The following is a 22,377-nucleotide window of genomic DNA, read 5'->3' on the forward strand; positions in this document are numbered from 1 at the left end:
ACTTAACCTTACAATAATATAATTCGAAACCATACCATATGATTTGACCAAAGAGTTGGGAACAAAGTCGAAATTAGAAGATAAAAACGCAGCAAATTTTGATTAGGATAACCAAAAAATAGATTAACACAAATTAAAATTGAGAAAACGATAATTAAAAATGGTTCAGGAAAACTAATCCGGCATTAGTCATGTTAGCAAGCTTAAAGAGGGCAGTCCTAGTTGTATTGATGCATGTCATCTTAGCTTAATCACGTTTAAAAATTAATTAGCTAATCAAATTAACGTTTCATTTAAACGTGTCCTTTTTTTTCCTTTTCCTTCTCTTCTCTCTACATATTATACGTTTGGAAACTAATTTTTTAAATAATAGCACCCCTGTTAGTTTTCAAAACGCTGCGTCAAAAACCAGCGGCCAAAAATATTAAAGGATTTTAAGTGACAGCTCAGCAACCAATAAGAAAAGAGGGCTGGAATATGCTAATGTTCGCCGCTAGCGACAGCTCAAGGTATGTGCGGGTGACGCTGATTTAAACAGCGACGATAAAATAGAAGAAACGAAGAGCAGCGACACTCGCCGGCGGCAACTCTGTAACAACACTCTACTGAAATTCCTCTCAAATGCTTGTTAATTATTGGTCGCTGTTCTCTGACGCGCGTTAGAGAAACGAACAGGACTGCAACGTAGGAAATGTTACCAATAGTAAGTGTATGGGCCGAGTGATTTGAAGGGCGACTGTGGGCCTAAAAGTCTAATAGAAAACAAAGGATATAGAGAGAACGATGGGAAAACGCCGAAGACGCAAAATGGCGGCTGCGATATCATCAGCGAATTGGGCGTTTGTTGCTGCTGCAAGGCGTGGAGGACGACAATGGGGAACCATTCCTTTGTCCTGTAGTTCGGGACCAAACACAAGAAAGCTTGTTCTATACTCGAAACCAGGATGTTGTCTCTGCGATTGCCTCAAAGAGAAGCTTCAAGCTGCCTTTTCTCTCTCTGGTCCTGATTCGCTCCACCACGTCACTCTTCAGGTCTTTCGCAATCTCACTACAAAAAATTGATGTCCAATTCTTGGATTCTCGGTTGATTTAGTGGATTGATTTGAGTTCGTTAAAATTGATGTGATTTTTGTTTGTCATTGAACATTGTTAGGTAAGAGATATCACTACGAATCCTGACTGGGAAAGGGCTTATCAGTATGAGATACCAGTCCTGGCCAAAGAGAATTCTGATGGCAAAGAGGTGTGTGTGTGTCTTCTACATTTCAATCCTTCTTCTTTGTTATGTAGATTTCTTTTTCCTTTTCTTGCATGATTGATTCATTACAAATTGTTTCTTCATGGTAGGAGATTTTGCCAAGGTTGTCTCCACGTTTAAGTGTGGAAATTATACAAAAGAAGTTACTTGCTGCTTTTAGTTGATCAAGAAAACGTGTGTAAGGTATACTCTTTTACTCTCATCTGCAAGAAAGTGATTTTTTTACATCTGTTTCATTCTGCTTTTCCTTTTTTGCATGTAATCTGGGGATATGTTTTTGCTGGCTGATACTGATTTGATTATCCTTACATTTATATATGCAAATGGTGCATTATGTGGTCTTTGACTGACCCATTAATTTGAATGACAACAAGAGTGATTTTCCAGAATTGTCTCCACATATTACTTTGCCTTTTGGTTTTGATTGTTGCTAAAACTTGTTCAGTTTCGTTATAACCATATATATCAATTTTTTGCTTACTTGTGCTGTCGAAAAGCAAAAGATTTGATGAACTTTTTTTTGCGCTATGAAAAAAGTATTGTTCTAGCAATTTGATTTTGAGATGCTATTTGGGTATTCTCTTGAATTTGAACATCTTAAATATTTTTTTTCACGGAACTGCCAGTTCTTGGAAAATCGGTATTGGATTTGTGTATCTTTCCGCATTATCTACTTTTGAGTATAGATTGCGATTTTGTCATCGAACACTGCTTTCCATAACTTTCATGGCTGACCGTGACGTATTTTTCAATGCCATTCCCGATATAGGTGCTGCGATGCCACTTCTTGGTAACATCTTGGAAGTCAGCATTCTATTTCCCTTTATCAAAAAATGAGAGCAAGTTTGCTCATGTAAGCATTCAATATCTTGGATTCATACATTTGCTAGTTGTGTAATCTTCTATGCCTGGCGATCAAACACATTACTATATTACAAAAGCAACAGGGGGCTTTTTTTTTTTTTTTTTTTTGAATGAATGTTAAATTTATTAAACTTTTTTTAATATATTTTTAATCTTCTAGAGATCATGAAGTTCTCCCTGCCGACAAACCAACAAGCAAAGAAACTGGGCATTTTTAGTATCAATCAGTAGATGAATTTTTGGCCGAATTATTGAATTGGGAGCCACATGATAATGGTTTAGTGGAAAGAATCAGTCTTTGATCCAATACTTATCACGTAGTTAGTGCAAAATCAATATTCGCTTGAAACAAAATATATTTTGCTTAGTTGAACCAGAGGATTGATGATGGTGTCTTATCCTGAATTATCCATTATTTTCTTACCCCTTTATAGGGGGAGTGATGAAAGCAATTAGCTACCTTTTGGTCAAATCCTTGTGTGCTTTCCTTGGCACAATTGATATGCGGTTTCTCATCATTTGATTGCATATACCTCTAATTATAGTGCATACGAATCTATTTTTTTGTCATTGGCAATTGATAGTTAGCCTAAAGTTCAGGATTAACTTCAGGACATGTTTCTTATTTGAATTTTATAAAAATTCCATAATTTGTTATGAGAACTGTGGATAGTTTTTTTTTTGGTTGAAACTTCAGTACTCAAAACGGATTATTTGTGCACCGTCCAAATAAACTGCCGATGTGGATTGCCTAACATGTTCGAACTTTGAAGACATGAATGTTAATGATTTTCTGAATTAATCTTAGATGAGCAAAATACCTTATATGCAAAGAGATTTGATTTAGAGATCTTGTAAACTTATAAAACCTGCACATAATGCTTTTCAAACTGATTGAATTCGCAAAGAAATTTGGAATTCTAGGATTTAGACATAGATAATCTCTAGAATGAAAGTTGGTTGATTAATTGATTGTCATGATTTCTGTTTAATAATTGTTCTTAATAAACCTCCAATAATCTGTTTGATTTGCGATTCTGATATACCTACGAATTTTCTTGAGTTTAGTGCCCTTCTATATTGTTTACAACTGTTTTACTTTCTGTCTTTACTTGCATGACATTCTACTTATTAGCTTAATTCAAATTTGATATCTATTAAGTGATATGAAACTTTGTGGATTTGATCCTTAAATACTGCAATGCACCTCTGAATTTGCAGAATATTTCATAGGGACTAATTTGAACATATCAAATTTTGTTGATGTTGCCAGAGACTCTTTGATTCACCATTAGATTAGGTGTATAATGTAGACTAAACTTTCTTTTTCTTGTTTATTTACAGTTCTTTCTCTTCTTCTTGTGGCTTTCATGTGTATACATCGCAGTACGAGAAATAACAAGGAAACACAACTTTTGAATTCAAATCATGAGATAGTTGAAGCAGTGATACTTGTCGCTGATGCTGAAGGGGTCTTAAGAGACCAAGAGGGACATGCCATAAACAGACAAAGACATCAAATTGATCAGAAAGAGTTGTAATCCCTAGTGAAGTGGTGGTTCCTAGCGATGATGGGAATGCTGGAGCTGTTCGTGGGAGAACACGTAGAGACTACAACATGCCTGATTAGTTCTATATCAACAGGTCTACCATTAGACCTACTGCATTCCAGAGGAATAACTTTGAGTTGAAATCTACAAACTACACTCTTGTGGGTCAGCATCATTTTCATGTTTTCCACATGAGCATTCTTTTCATGGTCTTGCTCGTGAGCATCCTATCGACCTTGAGAAGTTTGAGGACTTAGCGTGGAGCATAAGATTAATGGTATCTCCGAAGACTATTTTTTTTCGCAAGATTTTCCCATACTCTCTTTCTGGAGATGCAACTTACTGACCCAAAAATGCTTTCCTCGATAACTTCTTTGATGATGCGAGGTCTGAGGAGCTGACAAATAAGATCTCTACATTTTTTCAGGGTCTTACTGAAGCATTCAAAGTTTCTTGGATTAGATTAAAGCATACCAGAAGGATTGCCCACACCATGGTTTCACTGATGTTCAGCTGCTGGACATCTTCTTCCGGGGTATAGATTGGAGGTATCAAAATGCTTTAGATGCTGCAAGTGAAGAAAACTTTAATATCAGGAGCCCAGAAGAAGCTAAAAGGCTTATTTAGAACTTGGCATCCATCAATAAATGCGACATTGACATGAAGAAACTAGCTGAAATCATATATGGAAATCAGATTGCTAAAGTGAAAGCTAAGATGGATTCTGTTCACAATCTCCTTGTGGGCAAGAAGCATGTTCAGTTTGCTGCAGAGGTTGAAACCTTTGAACCAACTGAAGACTATTAAGAAAAAGATGTGAACTTTGTCAATGAAGCTGGTTTTCAGGGGCTACACGTATAAGCCACGGTTTCACATAATTTTTCAGAGCAACATCAGCTTCACAAGGAACTATGGTTCTTCCATTTATCAGACACCTCCTACAAAAACTTCAAAAAGTAGGATGGAATTTTTGCTGGATCAGATCCTAGAAGGTCAGCAGGAGATGAGAGTGAAGTTCAATGGGAAGATGGATTCAATATGTGCAAATGTGAACGGGAAGTTTGAAACTTTGAACATTCATGTTAAGAAGTTGGATACTCAGGTTGCACAGACTGATGAGTCTGTGAAAAGACAAAAAGGATTTGCTTCAGGGAAGGAAATATACCAAGCAAAGACACTTTGTCAATGCCATTATGATAGGAGGTGGAGAACAAGGGATTGCTACAAGTAAATTTTTGTTGTGAACGAAGATGGTTTGGGAGTCAAGATCTCAGTATCGATCGACACCCACCAATGGTGTTTGTTGAAACCCTTACAAACCTTCAGGATTTTGAATTTTGCCAGAGAGAAATCGATCATGCTCAACATTAAATTGAGGAAGGGGTTAAAAATGGAAGCTGGTGTGACCGACACCCTCTCGATGTTGATCAACACATTACGGGAGAAGATGCATAGATTTCTTGAAACGAACCCAAATCGACCATGATCGATACAATGGTCTCGACACCAAGTCTTGGTGTTGATCGATTTCATCTTAGTGTCGGTCAACAACTTGTACAAGCAGACTCTATTGTTTCTGAAATGCCAAAACCGGTTGAGGAGAGGGTTTACAAACCCAAGATTTGATACCTTTTAGTACCCAAGCATCTGAAAGAGCCGGTTAGAGCATATCCAACCCACCTCTATAATTGAGATCTCAAAAATAGAGGAAAAAATAGAGATATAGTTTTTTCTCCAATGTATTCCTCTATAATAGAGGAATGCTATATTTGTCTCTATGAATAGATGAATGCTATTCATCTCCCCCTTCATCTCCCCCCAAAATATAGTATTCCTCTATTTATAGAGGCAAATATAGCATTACTTTATTATAGAAGAATACATTGGACCAATAACCCCATCTCTATTGTTTTCTCTATTTTAGAGATCTTTATAATAGAGCTGGGTTGGAGATGATCTTAGTGAAAAAGAATTTGTTTCTTTCTACAAGAGGGTGAAAAAGATTCTTGATATTATCATCTTTGAGGAGGCTTGGAATAGTTTTCGCTTGAGTCAGTTTTTCAAGAACACCATTGAGTCTATGGAAGAGGTTAATACATTGTTTGATGGAGCTATAAGTACATCTTCAAGGGTGAATAAACTGACAAAATTGGAAGACCCTGGGAAATGTGTGGTTCCCTACACTATATTAGGAGATGAATTCATTGATGCTCCATGCGCTACATGGTCTATAGTTATTCTTGTTTCTAAGGACATTGCTGAGAGATTAGGTATTGGTATAAAAGCTCCAAGGATTATTCTGGCCTTTGCAAACTTGTTCACTAAATCTCCACATGATGATATTAGCAATTTGGATTTGAGAGTTGGGAATTGCATTATTCCTATTGAATTTTAGGTGTTGGAGATGGGAAATGGTTCAAACATGCCTCTGATTTTGGGAGGACATTTTCTGGCTACAGCGGGAGCAGTGGTTTACATGTCTAAGGGCATAATCTCCTTTGCAAACATTTATGAGAATGTCTTCTACAAAACTGTAGCAAAAAAACAGTGGTCTGCATCTAGCTTCTTGCATTGGTGTTACTGATGTTTCTTTGCCTTTAGCTATTCCTCATAAGCTTAAGTGACAAGATCAATGTCAAAGAATCTATGATTACTGCATAATATAAGTATGGGGGAAAGGATATGAAGAAGTTGATGTCCTAAAGGGTCAAGGGCGATCTTCACTTGACATTGGTTCCTCAAAACTGTTCAGATGGTATGATTGAGTATAAGGTGCGAAGCAGAGGTATCTCACAGCACATTGCAAGGTTCGAGCTGTTATCACCTCAGATCTGAAAGACAAAGGACACAACGATGTGAAAGGATTCATAAGCAGTGTACTAAAGATGAAGATATTGGACATTGAAACTTTTTTTGGAGCAAGTTTCAATCCTCATTCAGATTGAATCTTGCTCCAAAGTCGAGCTAATGAAAACAAGTGTTTGGTGGGAGGCAATTCATTAGTAAGTGTTTCTTATTTTTTTTAAATCCCGAGTTGTGGAACAGGCAGTGTCGGTTCCCCTCGGACATATAAGTTTTCTTATTTTCTTGATCTCACTCGGTTTTGTTTCTTTCTTACACCAACTTTGGATTGTATAACACTGAGGATAATGTTTTTTTATGTCTAGAGGAGGTATTTACTGAGATTATGTTTGTTTTTGAGTGTCAGTTGTGTCGTTTTATTGAGTAAAAACTGAGTCAGTTGGGAACTATGAGCCAGTTGGGAACTATGAGCTTTTTTGGAACTAATCATCTAACTGTTACATTAGTGACCTTTTTCAGCTATTAATTGCAGACTGTATGACATGGAAAAGCCTCTGCTAATAACATTCATTCTTGTGAGAGTGTGTGAAGGATCCAAAACTGACCTCCAACATTAATCAACTTGAGTCCCTTATATTTGAGATTGGTATACATTGGATCGGATTCTTCGTTTAGGTCTGAAAACAAAAGTATTTGTGAGTATGTTTCTCCTCTCTCTTCCTTTCAATCTAATCTAAAATAAAAAAATGAGAAAAAGATTGAGATGATTTCCTTAGTAGTAAAAGGTAGGAAAATTTCCCATGAACCCAATATTTTACTTCAATGGAATAATCACACAAATGTGGAAGCGAGGGGTATAAAAATTTCTTGTGATCCCATTATTCGCCTACACCTTTGCAAAGACAAGAAAAATAGAAATCAACTGAATGAAGCGAGAAAAGAGAGAGGAAAAGAACTAGAGTAAGACTGTTTGTATGATCAGAAACCTAAACTGGTAAGAGACAATGTGTCTTATGATCAGTACCCCATCAATAAGACTGCATATAAACTTTTAAATGAGGTTAGTGGTGGTGAATTTGGATAACTCTTATAAGCTGTGGGTTAAAATGGTTAGATTTTTAAGCAGAGGTTGAATACATGGAAGTACCTTCTAGCATTGGTGCTAACTGATCTGGCTTGCAACAGGTAGTGGTGAAATGGTTTTCTAAAGGATATATAAGTTCCTACATTTTAAAACTCTTTCCCATGTTTATTTCTCTGCTTTGCTTGAAAGAAAAAATGTTAAGTATTGAGGAGTTGATATATCATGGTTTTATGGGGGTTCTGACCATGAAAAAATTCATGTTATGGAGTCTTTTATGTATGTTTCGAGTCTTCTGTGAGTCATTATAGGTTCTGGTATGTTTTACACATGATTGGAGATTCTAGAGCATTTTGTAGCATAAGGAAAACTGAAGGTGAAAATATCAAGTCGGAAACTTTAGAGCTGGTGTGAATCGACACCTCTTTTTTGACGGTCGACACCCATCATCCATAAGCAAACTGACGAGTTCTTATCAAGTTTCAAGAATTGAAAAAGATCCAAAGTTTTCATGTATTTGTATTTAAGTAATTTTCGCATTTTAGACTTTATTTAGGTTTTTGAGAGTTTTTTAATTCATAATTCAGACTCAGAGGTTTTGAGAGTTTTTGGAGAGATAAAACCGAAATCAGTAGATAGAATATTTCAAACTCTATTACTTATTATTTTTATCTCTTAATGCAATGTATTCCTATTATGATTTGTGTTTCATTGATCATGGCTGATCAATATGCTTGTTAATTTTAGGATTTTTCTAAGGATTGATCAATTGTTAGATTAATATAAATGTTTGGGTTATCTTATATTCTTCATATGTATGTATTGTTCTTAATACTTATTCTAGATTGACAATCTGGAATTATATCATATGATAATTGGTAGACTTGAAAATGTTATTGATTTTCTATATTAATTTTAGATGAGCAAAATACCTATTTGTACAGAGATTTGGTTTAGTGATTTAGTGAATTTATTAATGGCGTTTCAAAACCTCATCTTGGCAATCTTCTTATCTATATATATATAAAGATGTTGGCCTCTCTCCTGAGAGAGCCACGTCATCAAATAATATTCCCACAAGCTGACACCTGTCCGGGTTAGTAAAACGATGTGTTTTGTCGTCAGTCGATTTCTTACGTTTTTGGGCTTGGAATTGTGATTGAAGATATCAAGCCCATACTGCGTTAATATATGCTACGCCGTGTTGTTATTGATCCACATGGTTTTCTGATTAAGGTTAGACTGTGTTGGTATGTCTCTGCTATTAACGGCGTAGTTTAGGGTTCCACCATGATCGTCGCTTTCTGCCATTACAGCGACTGGTGTTCAGAATCGGTGTGATGATTCCGTCTGTTGGTTTTGATCAAGTCCTTTCACCTTCTTTCTACGAACCGAAACGAGGTAGCTTCGAGATCCATTGCATTAAACATTTTATTTACTCCTTCGGCCACGATATGCAGTTAATGTGTGTTAAATATCTTAGAGGCGGTGCTTTCACTGTATAAATAGGCATGCTTGGTGAGTAGGTGGGGCATCATCTCCAGACAATATTCACACCTAAGAATTGTTACATCGCTCTTGGTCCTCTTCTTTGCACTGTCGTGTGTCTTTCCGTACGGCTCGGCGGAGATGGTACGACGACTGCAAGGAACATGCTTTGCGATGTAATTGTTTCTCCTTTATTTAGTTCATAGTGATTGAGACTAATTTTTACGAAGATTTGGTCAGATCTGATCTCAGATTTATCATGGCAATCAACAATTCCAACTTAGCTCAACTTTTGATGAACAGGTTTTAAGAAATTTTATTCATTTTTTTTTGTTTGGAAGAAACAATGTATCCGTAGGTGCTTCAGCCAAACGCTATCCCGCCGGCGGAGATTTGAGAAGCTCCGTTTCGATGGTAAAAAAAGATTGACTGTTGCCGTTTCTCCAAAACCACGTCGTATTGGTTTCAGTGATCCTGCAGTCTATGAACAGCTCCACAATCCCTCTCGGTTTCTGCTATTAGGTTAGGTGAAAAGATCTTTACCAATTTCATAGATTTCACTATCCTGAAAATTCGTTTATTTAATTCTTTGTTTGCAGCCATCATCAAGGGGATGTCCTATTTGCATCAGAGGCCTAGACTGATATCTTTGATATCGTAATATGGCTGAGAAATACCATATTTTGTTGGTGAAAGGTAATTCTAAGTGGTAGATGGAATCGGTAATGTTCTTTTGATATATTCAGCAGTGTGTATAGAAAAGAAAGATTACAGTACAGCTTGAGGGTTGTTGTATTTTCTCTGCGTGAATTTGCTTAGTAGGGAAGAAGATAAAGTGGGGAAAGAGCTTGACCCAATGTTAGTCTGACTTCCTAAAATTTACCTGATAATAGAGCGAGAGATTGGTGAAGAGAGAGACCAAGACGAAGTGAAGAACATCGAGAGTGCAAGAGCATTGCTTTAGCCTGTGTGGATGTACCATGTCTATGAAACTGGAAGGTTTCACATGGAGGAGTAAGAATATATAGGATGGGAAAAAGATGGTTTGGAGTTGTGGTGTGTTGATATAATATATTTGAGATGAGACTATTAGATTTTGTAATGTTAGGATTCATTGTCAAATCATGGGAAATACATTGACTTACCAGTTTTTTTTTTTTTTTTTGAACACTGACTTACCAGTTTTAATGCATTCTTTTTCAGTCTTCCGTATCTTGCAAATGTGTGAATTTAATCAAATGTGAAATGAAGAATTGATAGTGGTTAATGAACTGGTGGAAGATGTGTTGTTTTGTACCGTAAAACCTATCATATAGTTAGGATAAAAAATGGTTTTTTTCTTTTTGATGTGTTTCATGAAGTTTGTTACACTATTTTCGTTCTATATTTCAAAAGATCTCTAAACTTGAAAACTTTTGTACCAATTATTATAGTAAGTTAGCTTTTTAATTTTCTAACTCTAGCTAGAAACTCAAGTGTCACCATAAGCTTTTTGGTAGGCTATGCATTCGACAAAAATTTAATCTTAATCATAAATAACATTCTAACTTAGTTAGTAAGTAGCTTTTGTGTCAAAAAAAAACTTTTGTTTGGCTCTGTTATTCGTATTTTTGGTTTGCTCATCTTTATTTACAAATGATGAATGAATATGCAACATGACATTAATCATTATTACAATATATATATATATATATACTGCACATATTTTTTTTGTAAAAAAATCACATTTATAATTTTGTTTTTGTTAAATGAAAGTTGATTTGTAAACAATATGTATACTGTACATATTTGTAAAGAATCGGTGTTTTTGTTTTTGTCAAACATGAATATGCAAATTGACACTAATTCACATTTATTTTCCACTTTGTTGTTCTCCAATGTTACCTATAATAATTGTATGTGAAATTAATTCTAATTTATTTGTTTATCAGGCCGATACACTCTTTTGAGGATGATAAATTTCATATGGCTAAGACTATCTCTATAAACAGAATGATGAACAAAAAATAAAAATAAAAAGTTATTCTATTTGTTATAGTTTAACCGTAAACTGATAAGCATAATAAGAGAAATCGAATAAATTTACTTTTAACTAAAAATATCATTAAGGTTCATAATTGTCTAATTATAATAAAATTTAAAATATAATTATTTAATTTCTCTCAATGTATATTTTATTTTAACCGTAAAAATTGATAAACATAATAAGACAAGTCAAAAAATGGCAATTTAAAAATAATATATTGTAAAAAGTTTAATAATAAATATATGTTTAAAAATATCAAATGTTTCATGGTATTTTGTCTATGTGTCTTGAGAAATTAAATAATTATATTTTTAAATTTTATTACAATTAGATAATTATGATTAATGCTATTTTTAGTTAAAAGTAAATTATATTTTCTTAAATAAATCTGTATTATTAATTTATTTATCCGCCCGCCCGTAGGGCGGGTTTATCCTAGTAATATAAAGAAGAACTTTATTCTCTTCTTAAGAGGCCACGTAAGAAAAAAGGTTCATTAGGTGCTGGCACGTGTCATTCATTAACTTGGTCGCTTCTTTTTTGAGACTTGATGGGCTTGACAGAATTTAATTTGGATATTGAGAATATGAAGTATCCAGCCTGCTAGAGAAATTGAGGGTTTCATCATCTTCTTCGATATGTTGGTATGTAAACCAAAAATGGAGATTAAGCATGTCGAGATTGACGAACCGTCGTGAATAGAATCTGTGTGGTGTGTCGATAGTATCGAATCGCTTTCAGTTCGTCCCCTCCGAGACGTTACGGGATCTCTTGAATCATGGTCTTTAAGAAACATCTTAACTCCATCGACGCAAATCAAGCACGAAGATTCATTAAATGATAATTATCACAATTCTAGGCAGTGGTTCTCCATCTATAAAAAGGTAATCATGGATTCCTTGAATATCATCTTCACATTTGTTATAAACTTATAATCTAGAGAACTTATTTCCAGAATAATGGCTAATATATCTGTTCTTCTTGGTGATTTGAAGACCGGACGGTGAAGCTTTGTTCCACAGTCAAGGTTAGGATGCTGAGATTCTGGGAATCTATGAAATCAGTGGTGAATTGATGGAGGTGGACATGCTAAGGTTATTGAATCTCACAATTATAGTATTTTTGCACTATTCCGGCTTTCACATTCATATGTATGGAACTCATAAATTTAGATTTTCATTTAATCTCTTTGAATGGTATATTATGAAACCGTTTGTTGATGCTGATGATTTTCCATATTTGTTTAAGGCGACTGTCATGCCAGCCACCGTGTGTTCACCGGCTCGCCACTTTCAGTCAACGATGATATCCGTCGTACACCTATGACCGTTGGCAACTAGAGGGTTCATTGATGAGAGAATCATGCAATTGCGTCGTCTTCTTTTGGGCCTAAATATTACGTGTTGATACTGTCTTTCGTCTATAAAGATCAGCTCGAGCCTAGATGGTCGATCTTGATGCACAATAAGGTATGTTTATTTGGGTTTTCTAGACTAACTCTTTGTTGTGCTTGCAGTATGTCTTACAATGGGTTTTTGTAATAGGTTCTCTCTGTTGGGTTTTTACAAGATGTGGTGGATCCGATGGTGTATGTGATGAAAGTTGAGAACACTCCTTTGGATTCTTATGTTGACTTATGTGTATCATTGGTTACTTTCATCTTCTCAATACCATGTACTTGCATTCTGTTGAACCAGGGAAGCTTCAAGATCATCAATCACCATGCCTTCTTCAAATGGAGTTACCAAAAAGAGACGTATTCTCAGGTATTGATTGCTTAAACCCCTTCTCCTTCTTCATTAATTTCTATTAGATAATAATTTTATATTTCCAAGAATATATATTTTATTGGAACACTTGGTGTTGCAAGGATTTCCCACTACAAAGACCTTGACGTTAGGAGATGCAACTGCCATTCCAGGGTCTCAAGGTTTTGCACCAATCAGAAGTTCACATAAGGACCTGGTCTGTATCACCTTCTCTCAACAAAGGGAACAAGCAATCCTCGAGTTCCATTGCAAAACCTTCGAGAGCTTGGATTAATCTCTCTGATCCAAGAAGTTTCAAAACAATGGGTTGGTATGGTCAAATACTGCACCAGAAGCAAGCTACACCCGGGAAACCAAGTTCATAAAAGGAGTAACTTACTTTGAAGAGAGGTGGTTAGATGTCATTCCTGTAGCACCTGAAACCGCAATATTGATCATTCTCTTTAATAATTTTTGTCTCCTCTTCCTGCAAACACACACACACACACATGGTAACTCAAAATCAAAGAAGATTGCAGCGTTAGATAAAAACAGTTATAAATATACTATATTACTATCTTACAAGCATCTGATCAGATAAATGTTGAACCTTTGATAGGGTGCAAAGTAATTAGTAGCGTAAATAGACTTACTTCTGAGAAACAGAGCACGTGATTCTGGAGTTGGAAGTTGTATCGAAATATGTATTCTCATGCATTGATTGCTTAAACTCTCTGGAAAGATATTTTTATTGATAATGCTTAATTAAGAGTTGTTAAACCATAATGTTGGCCAAAGATTTTGATAATGCTTAATTAAGAGTTGTTAAATTAATGTGTATGAATTTTCTTCATTCTAACATGGTTTTTATTTGTCAACTCATTTTAACATGTTTCATAAAGTTTGTCAAGCAATCCGAGAAAACATTATAATATATACTGAAGTAACAACCAAGTTACAACTGGACACATTATTTTTTTACATCAACCTTGCAAGTTAATCTCATCCATCGCTCTGAATCAAAGCCTCGAAGCTCGAAACAAGAAAGATCAAATTTTAAGAAATAATGATTATAAACAAAGATCAAGTTGAGGATGATTTCACTCTTGATTCCACGCCCAATACTTATCATGTCACAGTATAACCATTATCTTTCTTACTATACCTTAAAAAATTGTCATCAACACCAAACCTATCTCCAATTTCTCTCTCTCTATATATAATACAAAATCCCATATATATTAATTGAGTATCATTTAAAAAGTTGTAACCTTAAGTTTGTAATAATTAAAAAAAAATCATGTTTAAGTGTCACTTAATTAGGATTTAGGATGGTAATTTAGCTTATGTGGGAGCTTAAGAATCAATTGAAAAATATGCGGGTCCAAATCCAATTACTAGGTAATATTATACCAATCCAAAATATAAGAAGCGTGTATTATTTCCTTAAATAAAAGTTACGTAATTACCTAATATGATTAACATATATATGACAATTAATGACTATAAATAATAAATATTTGATAATAATTTTTGCATCTTTTTCATTTTTGTTTAATTTTATATTATTAAAAAAATTAAAAAATCACATTAACCATATAATAAAAAAATTAGATTTTTATTATATATTATATTTTGTTTTTTTTAAAATAACTTTAAATTACAAAAATGAGGAAACCTTATATGTTATATTTAAAAATTTTAAAACGACTTTAAATTACAAAAATGAGGAAACCTTATATGTTATATTTTTCTTATATGTTAGATTTTTTCTTATATGTTATATTTTGAATATTTTGACTTTAAATTACAAAAATATAAGTTTTCCTTGCATTAAAATGACATGTCTCAATTCGATGATTGATCTGAAACCTTTCAAAACCATATGGAAGATAGAAGTCAAAATCATTTAACTCTGGAAACAGTACTGTTCATTTTTTCAAGAATGTGTTCGGTGGGAAAAAAATAAGGTTTTTGTGTCATAATTTGTTTAATGTCCAATCCGATCAACCCATGATATATTAATTATAGTTTAGTTTCACAATTTTTAATAAAAATTGATCCAGTCCATCGAAAGAAAATTATATAATAACAACAAAAAAACATTGTATATGTATAAATAAAATGATCAAATATATAAAAAAAATTGTCAACAATATATAAAAATTAACCCACTATGCGCAAGGTGCATGTCATATCCTATATAAATTAAGAGAACAAAATGAACATTTGAGATCAATAGAAAAGAAAGTATTCTCGGCCTTGGCTGAATTTTTTATGCTTCTTTTCAACAGTCTTGCTCTTGCTTCGAAACAAAAATCAAACCCAATATTGTTCCTTACATACTCATAATATATACATCATAAACATATTTATGATAGATTACATCATATACACATCCGTATGACCAGAAATATCAAACATAAAATAGTAATTTGTATGATTGTTCTATGGTGATGTCCAAACTATTATAATCAAACTGGCCATCATTTCAGTGTAACTAAAAACAATCTACATTCAAATATTAACCAATACGGATATTACCCTTTAAAAACAATTATTATTATTTATTAAACAATTTTCCAAATAAGAAGATTAAAATAATCCACACAGTATACATAATTATATAAAATAATATGATTTTAAAATAAAATCAATATAAATCATATAAATATTATGCATAGAAATCATATTTCAGCCTCTCAAGATTTTAAACATCCCAAATAAAATAATCCATAAAACTGAGTAGGAATTTCTGTCTAAATGCATAATACAAAATACAGTTAGTGTATATATACAGAAGATTGAAATAATAGTCTTTGTGAAAACTATATTTTACCAAATGGTATAAGTAAAATATGCTTCATGTAGTTTAGTTTCGGTTCAGTTTTATTCATTTCGCTAAAATTAGAGTATATTAGATCACATGTGTATGTTGTTGGAAACTGTACTCTACCAAATTGAATAAATAAATTTCTCTTCATATTTTTAGCTGATTGTAATACAATATACATATACGTACGAGGTAAAAATACATTTATGCATGTAATCAAATTGTGCCTATTTTAAAAATAATCTCAAAAATAATTATGCAAAAATGAAAATTATAATAATATCTAGATACCATAAAATATTGCACAAAATAAAGGCCCAAAAACAACAATAATTGTTAAAATATCAATTACTAACATTCTCCAAAACAACAATAAATAAAACTTCATTCTCCATTATTTTATAAACCCTCACGAAAAAGATACAATGGTATTAAAAAACTCTACCTCATTCTTTTTGGATTGAGTCCGACTGATTTATGTATTTTACAGTGTTATGAAACTTAAAACATTATAAAAGCTTACAATTAGAGATTAAAACATCAACAATACTAAGAATTCGACCATTTTTAGTTATATATATAACTGAAATTTGGTGTAGACCATATAATCATACTCATTTCAAAAAATTTAAAAATGATCATCAAATCCCGCGCGTAGCGCGGACCTCTCCTAGTATTTAGTAGAGTGTAAGTTGTCAAACTTTTGGTAGCAATAGTTTGGGATTGAATTGGTTATGGAATGAATCGTCTCAAATCGTCTCCATTTGTTCCAAACTACCAATCTATCAGTCAAAATATAAGACATTTTTCCTCATTAAACAATTCACGTAAACATACAAACGCAAATGAAACATAACTAGAGGCATTCAACATAGTGTATTTCCTCTATTCAGAAACTCAAGGTTTCTCTCACACCAACACACACACACACACACACATATATATATGCAGAGCAAAATAAGTGATAATAGTCATCTACTTGGAGATGACTTGGGTCTGGCTCATACAAAGCATTTCAACTTCAAGAATGATGGTGTCTTTCACCAAGAACCCTTTGGATTTATCGTACAGATCCTTCTGTGTTATTAGTTTTGGTACCCCATGACCACGTACGGTCACCACTCGACAAAAATAAATTACAGATATCTACATGAAATTAGCAGAAGCAATATGTTTGTTAGCAAATATCTTTATTAATGGATTAATATATATATATATATAATATATCTTTTGTTTTTACCAGTTCTCTCTATGTGGTTCCCGTTTAGTTGGTTCCGAATTTTCAATTTGAACATTACGTAAACTGCTGGCGATAGCACAGTTTGGCAAATGGGTTTGGGGAACAATATATACACCCCCTCTCGTTCCCTTTTCGGATCAACTCTAATTTTCCTGATATTATATGCTTACCATCAGCTAAGAGTTTTTAGAATACTCACATTGTAATTGCAGATATATTTATAGCTAGGGTTACACTATATGTAAACTCACCAGTATCTCTGCCCAGCAAGGAACTGATCAGACAGAACAAATTCCTGGTCACTCAGGTTCGAGAAATGAAAGATCTTCCAAGTGAATTTGTTGTTTGGAGGGTTGTGTAAGAAGGTAACAGTCTCGAGTTTCTCAGCAGGTTTCAAAATAGCAATATCAACGCCAAAGGTACAAGTGTCCTTCACTGCATACCCATTCTTTTGATCTTTCAGCGTTGAGAGTTCGATAAACTGAGCTATACCAAACTATTTTTTTAGCTTCATTGTATCGTTTCAGATCCCATCTACAAAGAAAAAAACGAAGGAAGTTATATGATTAACTGAGGATCAGAGAAACTATAGGACAAAAAGATTTCCGTACCTTGGACTGTCAAATACTTTTTATGGTTCTGATTAAAAACCAAGAACTTCATATCCACTTGAATCTCCCAATTCTTCGGAAGATTTGAAACCAAAGTTTCTAGTCTTACATAGATTGAGAAGTGATTTTCCCACCGTCATTGTCGTTGCCAAGAGGGTACAAGATCAATCTCCTGCTTATTATTTTCAGTAGCTTATAACCTTAGAAATCAAATCTTGTAGGGAAAAGCTAGCTAGGATCTAAAAAGCAAATGATTAGTTTAGACTTACCATTGATACCCTGAAGCAGTAAATACATCTGATTCATACGATCTAACATTACTCCCTGCCTTAATCTCCGAAAGACCCACCAGCTTCAATGAGTAGCTGGATGCTGCCTCCACTCTCCTAGTCCTAGTGATTCCTGTAACCAAATGATTGAATTTTTCCTCCAGACTATTCATTTCTAATAACGACTATTCATTTCAAATAAAATTGTAAAATAAAAAAAAAAGGCAAAAAGAGAGGGGATTTTTGATTTCATACCTATGTCTAAATAAGTAGATATGAGAGATGTGTACCACTTGGTTAGATATGTGGACACTTTATAGTATGTCAGAGATTTTTGGTTCTGCAAGAGATGAGAACAGAGACAAACAATATAACATGTGGATCATATGTGGTTGATTCATCCTAGTATTGGTCTTTATTTTTAGTATATAAGGGTTAGGTAAGACAACTAACCTAGTAAAATAACTCTAAAGACAACTAACAAAAACTAATAAATAAAGACTCGGGTGTGAAACGACAAAAATAAAGACTCAGGCTGTAATAATTTTGAAAAGGGCCATTAGGCACTTTCTTGTGAACCAAGAGTTTTTTTTTGTTATTTCTAAAAACAAATATTTTAACTTATCATTCCTTATCTTAGAATAGTTACAGAATTATGGTGTCTTTATTTCAGGATTATCAAACATGCAGTGTCACTAATAGGAATGTCAATTGGGCTGGTCCAGTTCAGTCTAGCTCAAAACTCGTAAAATCCATAAATATTTGAGTGCAGGTCTATATTTTATTTAACCTGGCCTAGCGTTAATGGGAAATTGGTTTTTTGGGTTTCTTGAACTAATTTATTATATTTTGTATCTGCCATTTTCACCATTTTAAAAAATCTAAATTTTCTTTAGAATCAGTTTCAGCTTTCTGTCTTCAAATATAAAATCAGTTTAATTTTTTTTCTTTAATAAGAGTGTTTTTCATACACTTTAAAACCATATTATATATAAACTAAATTTAACAAGGTTTAGATAGTTATATGTACTGTTACAAAAAAGATAGTTTAAATGAAAACTTAGTTTATAAGAGAACAAACTTATGCCACATGCAGTTCTCCTTCACTTCGTATTTTGTATAAGAACATGTTATACATAGAAAAGATTTTTCTTTGGATGTGAGTCTGAAAATATTTTTGGATGTGTGTCTGAAAATATAAATTCACTTAACATAAATCTACCTTGGATCCTCTTCACAAATTATCCCAATTTATCAATCAAAATAACATATATATATTTCATAAAAAAATATTTATTTTCCACATAAAACACTTTCACATTAAAATTTCACACACACAAAAATGATAGAACATAGTGTAAAGTAACTTTAATGTTTCCTATAATAAAATACATTCTAAGATCTTCTTGATTTAGTTCAATTTCACCCTAACAATTTCTTAAAGAAGACGAATTTTCTAACCTTTCCATGCATTTATTAGGCTTAAATAGAATTGATTAATCAAATGATTTTCCCTTCATTTGACCTTTACTTTGTTGATTCTTTTTGCTGGAGAAAAAACATAAATCCTCAAAAACAATCTATCTTTGCTATGATAGTTATTTTATATGGTTTTTCCTATAATCACACTTTACATAGAGTATGTCTCTTTATATAAATTGACTAAGACTATCTCCATCCATACTCTATAATTTACTCCAAAAATGGAGTGAAAAATGGAGTATGAACAAAAAATAAAAGTTTACTCTATAAATGGAGTAATTTTTTTATTTTTTATTCATACTCCATTTCCCCCTCCATAATTTAATCTCACACAAACACATATATACATATATGGTGTATATAATTTATACGCAAAGCAAAATAAGTGGTAATAGTCATCTAGTTGGAGATGACTTGGATCCGGCTCATACAAAGCATTCCAACTTCAAGAATAATGGTGTCTTTCACCAAGAACCCTTTGGATTTATCGTACAGGTCCTTATATGTTATTAATTCTGATCTGCCGAAACCAGTGTCACCACTCGCCGGGAAAAATAACGGAAATTTACATGAAATTCACAGAAGGAAAATGCTTGTTAGCAAATAAATAAATATTTTTCTGGATGATAAATATATATACATATAGTTTTTTTTTGTATTTTACCATGTGTCTCAATGTGATTCGCGTTTAGTTAGTTCCGAACTTTCAGTTTGAAGATTACATAATTGCCGGCGATAACAGAGTTTGGCAAGAAAAAATTGGCTAATAGGGGCATATTGAGAAAGAATTTGTCCTTTTATACCTTTTAGTCTATTGCTTTTGTTCCAAGATACATTTGCTTTTATAAATAAGAAATTAATCCTATAATTAACAAATAACGTAATTTTATCAATCTTAAATATTAATAATATTTCTGTTTTTTTTTTATAAAATATTTCATAAAAAAACACATTAAAACTAATAATCTTCATCATTCGTTTACTCCGACTCTTCACAATTTATCTACTCACAAAGAAAATAGACCATGGAGATTCACCAGCAATCTCTTTGTGGCGTTCTCACCGACGCACTCTCCTACGTTTTCTCTGTCGGATAACACATCTCTTTCTTCTTCATCCTGGTTTTCTCACTCAAAAAGAGATATGAAAGAAGATCGTTGAATTAAAAAAAATTGAATTTAATGTGATCCAAAGTAGCTCAACAATAAAAACATGATAAGTTTGAGTAGAAATAGGTAGAATTGCTTTCTAGATTTTTTTCAGATTTAAAAACATAGAATATACAAAAATATAGAATACATATTCTAAAAAGATAAAAGGTTATAATACATATTATAAAAATGAGAGAACATGGAGAAAATGTTAGAATTTAAATTTTACTATATTTAGAACATAGCATACATGTAAGAACTCGATGTTTTATCTATGATATATAACAGAGTATAAGATAGAACACAAGTTAACGTTTTCTCAAATTTTCCACAATGAAATAGAAAGGCTACAATATATATTTTATTTTATAAATAACAAAGACCCTTAGTTAGAACCGAAACTGACGTATTATATATTTGAATAGATTATAGATAAGACTTTAAAAATATGAATTATAAATTTTATAAAACATATAAGATAAGTTAAAACATCTACTTTATCCTTGTGAAAAGAGATAATATACATTATAACTGAAAAACTTAAATTTAATCATTAATCAAAATACTAAATTACTCAATATAACTTTGTAATGCTTTTATATATGATCAATTAATGAAATTTAAAATAATACATTAACTTTTTAATAGTTATATATTACTTATGAACTAAATCAGTATTTACATCTGTCATATTAATGAAATATAAAAGTTATAAGGAATAAAATGATAGATATAAAATTAACAAGACTATTTATAATTGTGAGGACCGAAAAAATATGAAACCTCAAATATAAGATTTTGTACAGTAAAATCTTATATTTGAGATTTCACTGTATTATTGGGTTGAAAACTTCCCAGCAAGTTACTTTTCTTATCTCAACTTCGAAGGGTCTGATCATAGACTAATCCTTACGTGCCTCAACTCTAACCAAAAAAGAAGGAAAATCCTCTTTAGATATGAAAGAAGCCTTTGTAAAAATAAAGAGGTTGTCAAGATCATCTCAGAAACATGGACAAACTCCCAAGCGGATGTTGAGGGGAGGATAGCTGCTTGTATAGCTGCGATATCGAGATGGAACCCACCACGAAAACAGAAAAAAAAACTATCATACAACAGAAGAAGAGGCTAGAGGAGACGATGACTAGCCCAACAAAAAACGAGGAGTTAATCTCTGAAATAAATGCAAAGCTCAAGCAAGCCTATAACGCGGACGAAGAATTCTGGAGACAGCGGAGTAGAACCCTCTGGCTAGCACTGGGCGACAAGAATTCTGGAGATAGAGGAGTAGAACCCTCTGACAGCGGAGAATAATTCTGGAGACAGCGGAGTAGAACCAACTTGAAAACTATGGCGCCAACTATCACTGCAGAGATTAGAGAATTTTTCATGACCGGGAATTGGCCGAGTACCATAAATCACACCCACATCAGACTAATTACAAAAATTTCAGCTCTAAAGACGGCCGCAGACTATCGCCCAATCGCTCTTTGCAATACGTTTTACAAAATCATCTCAAAATCATCACGAGAAGGCTACAACCAGTACTGGATGCTCTCATCTCGGAAAACCAGTCAGCATTTATTCTGGGACGAGCGATTTCTGACAATGTGTTGATAGCACATGAAACGCTCCACTTTTTGAAAAGATCCAGGGCTTTCAAGCATTGCTCCATGGCTGTGAAAACTGATATGAGTAAAGCCTACGACATGCTAGAATGGAGCTTTGTTGAAGCGGTTCTAAAGAAATTCGGGTTCCACAACAGCTTCATTGACAGAATTGTCCAGTGTATTTTGTCCGTTTCTTTTTCCTTCCTGATCAACGGGAAATATAAGGGAATGATTATACCACAGCGGGAAATTCGCCAAAGCGATCCCCTATCCCTCTATTTGTTCATTCTCTGCGGCGAGATTCTCTCGGGTTTCTGTCGCTCTGCACAAAGGAAAGGGGACTTCTCCAGAGTCAGAGTTGCGAGG

The 22,377-nt window shown here is 33.3% G+C and overlaps 1 protein-coding gene and 3 long non-coding RNA genes across 8 annotated transcripts; 3 read left to right on the plus strand and 1 right to left on the minus strand.

Moving 5' to 3' along the window:
• Positions 1 to 639: 639 nt before the first annotated feature.
• BNACNNG38380D lies at positions 640 to 2,220 on the plus strand. The gene is made up of 4 exons (XM_013847598.3): positions 640 to 1,032; positions 1,154 to 1,243; positions 1,348 to 1,441; positions 2,028 to 2,220. The coding sequence occupies exons 1-3, from the start codon at positions 784 to 786 to the stop codon at positions 1,420 to 1,422; spliced, it is 414 nt and encodes a 137-aa protein (XP_013703052.1). The 5' UTR covers positions 640 to 783; the 3' UTR covers positions 1,423 to 1,441; positions 2,028 to 2,220.
• Positions 2,221 to 8,616: 6,396 nt separating this feature from the next.
• LOC106404812 lies at positions 8,617 to 10,195 on the plus strand. 3 transcript variants are annotated; one of them, XR_001281139.3, is made up of 4 exons: positions 8,628 to 8,956; positions 9,065 to 9,219; positions 9,385 to 9,565; positions 9,643 to 10,195. It is a non-coding gene; the product is annotated as an uncharacterized LOC106404812 (long non-coding RNA). The 3 variants fall into 3 exon arrangements; XR_002661651.2 differs by having other exon boundaries at positions 8,617 to 8,956; positions 9,039 to 9,565; XR_002661649.2 differs by having other exon boundaries at positions 8,626 to 8,956; positions 9,065 to 9,565.
• Positions 10,196 to 11,630: 1,435 nt separating this feature from the next.
• LOC106404553 lies at positions 11,631 to 13,298 on the plus strand. Of its 3 annotated transcripts, XR_001281017.3 has the most exons (6): positions 11,647 to 11,953; positions 12,065 to 12,163; positions 12,318 to 12,538; positions 12,614 to 12,670; positions 12,767 to 12,835; positions 12,940 to 13,298. It is a non-coding gene; the product is annotated as an uncharacterized LOC106404553 (long non-coding RNA). The 3 variants fall into 3 exon arrangements; XR_007324060.1 differs by having other exon boundaries at positions 11,631 to 11,953; positions 12,614 to 12,835; XR_007324059.1 differs by having other exon boundaries at positions 12,767 to 13,298.
• Positions 13,299 to 15,711: 2,413 nt separating this feature from the next.
• LOC106405559 lies at positions 15,712 to 18,359 on the minus strand. The gene is made up of 5 exons (XR_002661654.2): positions 17,771 to 18,359; positions 17,502 to 17,673; positions 17,142 to 17,424; positions 16,891 to 17,042; positions 15,712 to 16,796 (listed from the first exon to the last, which is right to left on the minus strand). It is a non-coding gene; the product is annotated as an uncharacterized LOC106405559 (long non-coding RNA).
• Positions 18,360 to 22,377: the final 4,018 nt, after the last annotated feature.

Source organism: Brassica napus, chromosome C5 (genome assembly GCF_020379485.1).
Source record: "Brassica napus cultivar Da-Ae chromosome C5, Da-Ae, whole genome shotgun sequence".
Taxonomy (NCBI): Eukaryota; Viridiplantae; Streptophyta; class Magnoliopsida; order Brassicales; family Brassicaceae; genus Brassica; species Brassica napus.

Coding starts and splice junctions, on each gene's coding strand:
- BNACNNG38380D (XM_013847598.3), top strand. CDS start 784: ATGGGAAAACGCCGAAGACGCAAAATGGCGGCTGCGATATCATCAGCG. Junction 1,033..1,153: donor TCCACCACGTCACTCTTCAG/GTCTTTCGCAAT, acceptor GAACATTGTTAG/GTAAGAGATATCACTACGAA. Junction 1,244..1,347: donor AGAATTCTGATGGCAAAGAG/GTGTGTGTGTGT, acceptor TCTTCATGGTAG/GAGATTTTGCCAAGGTTGTC.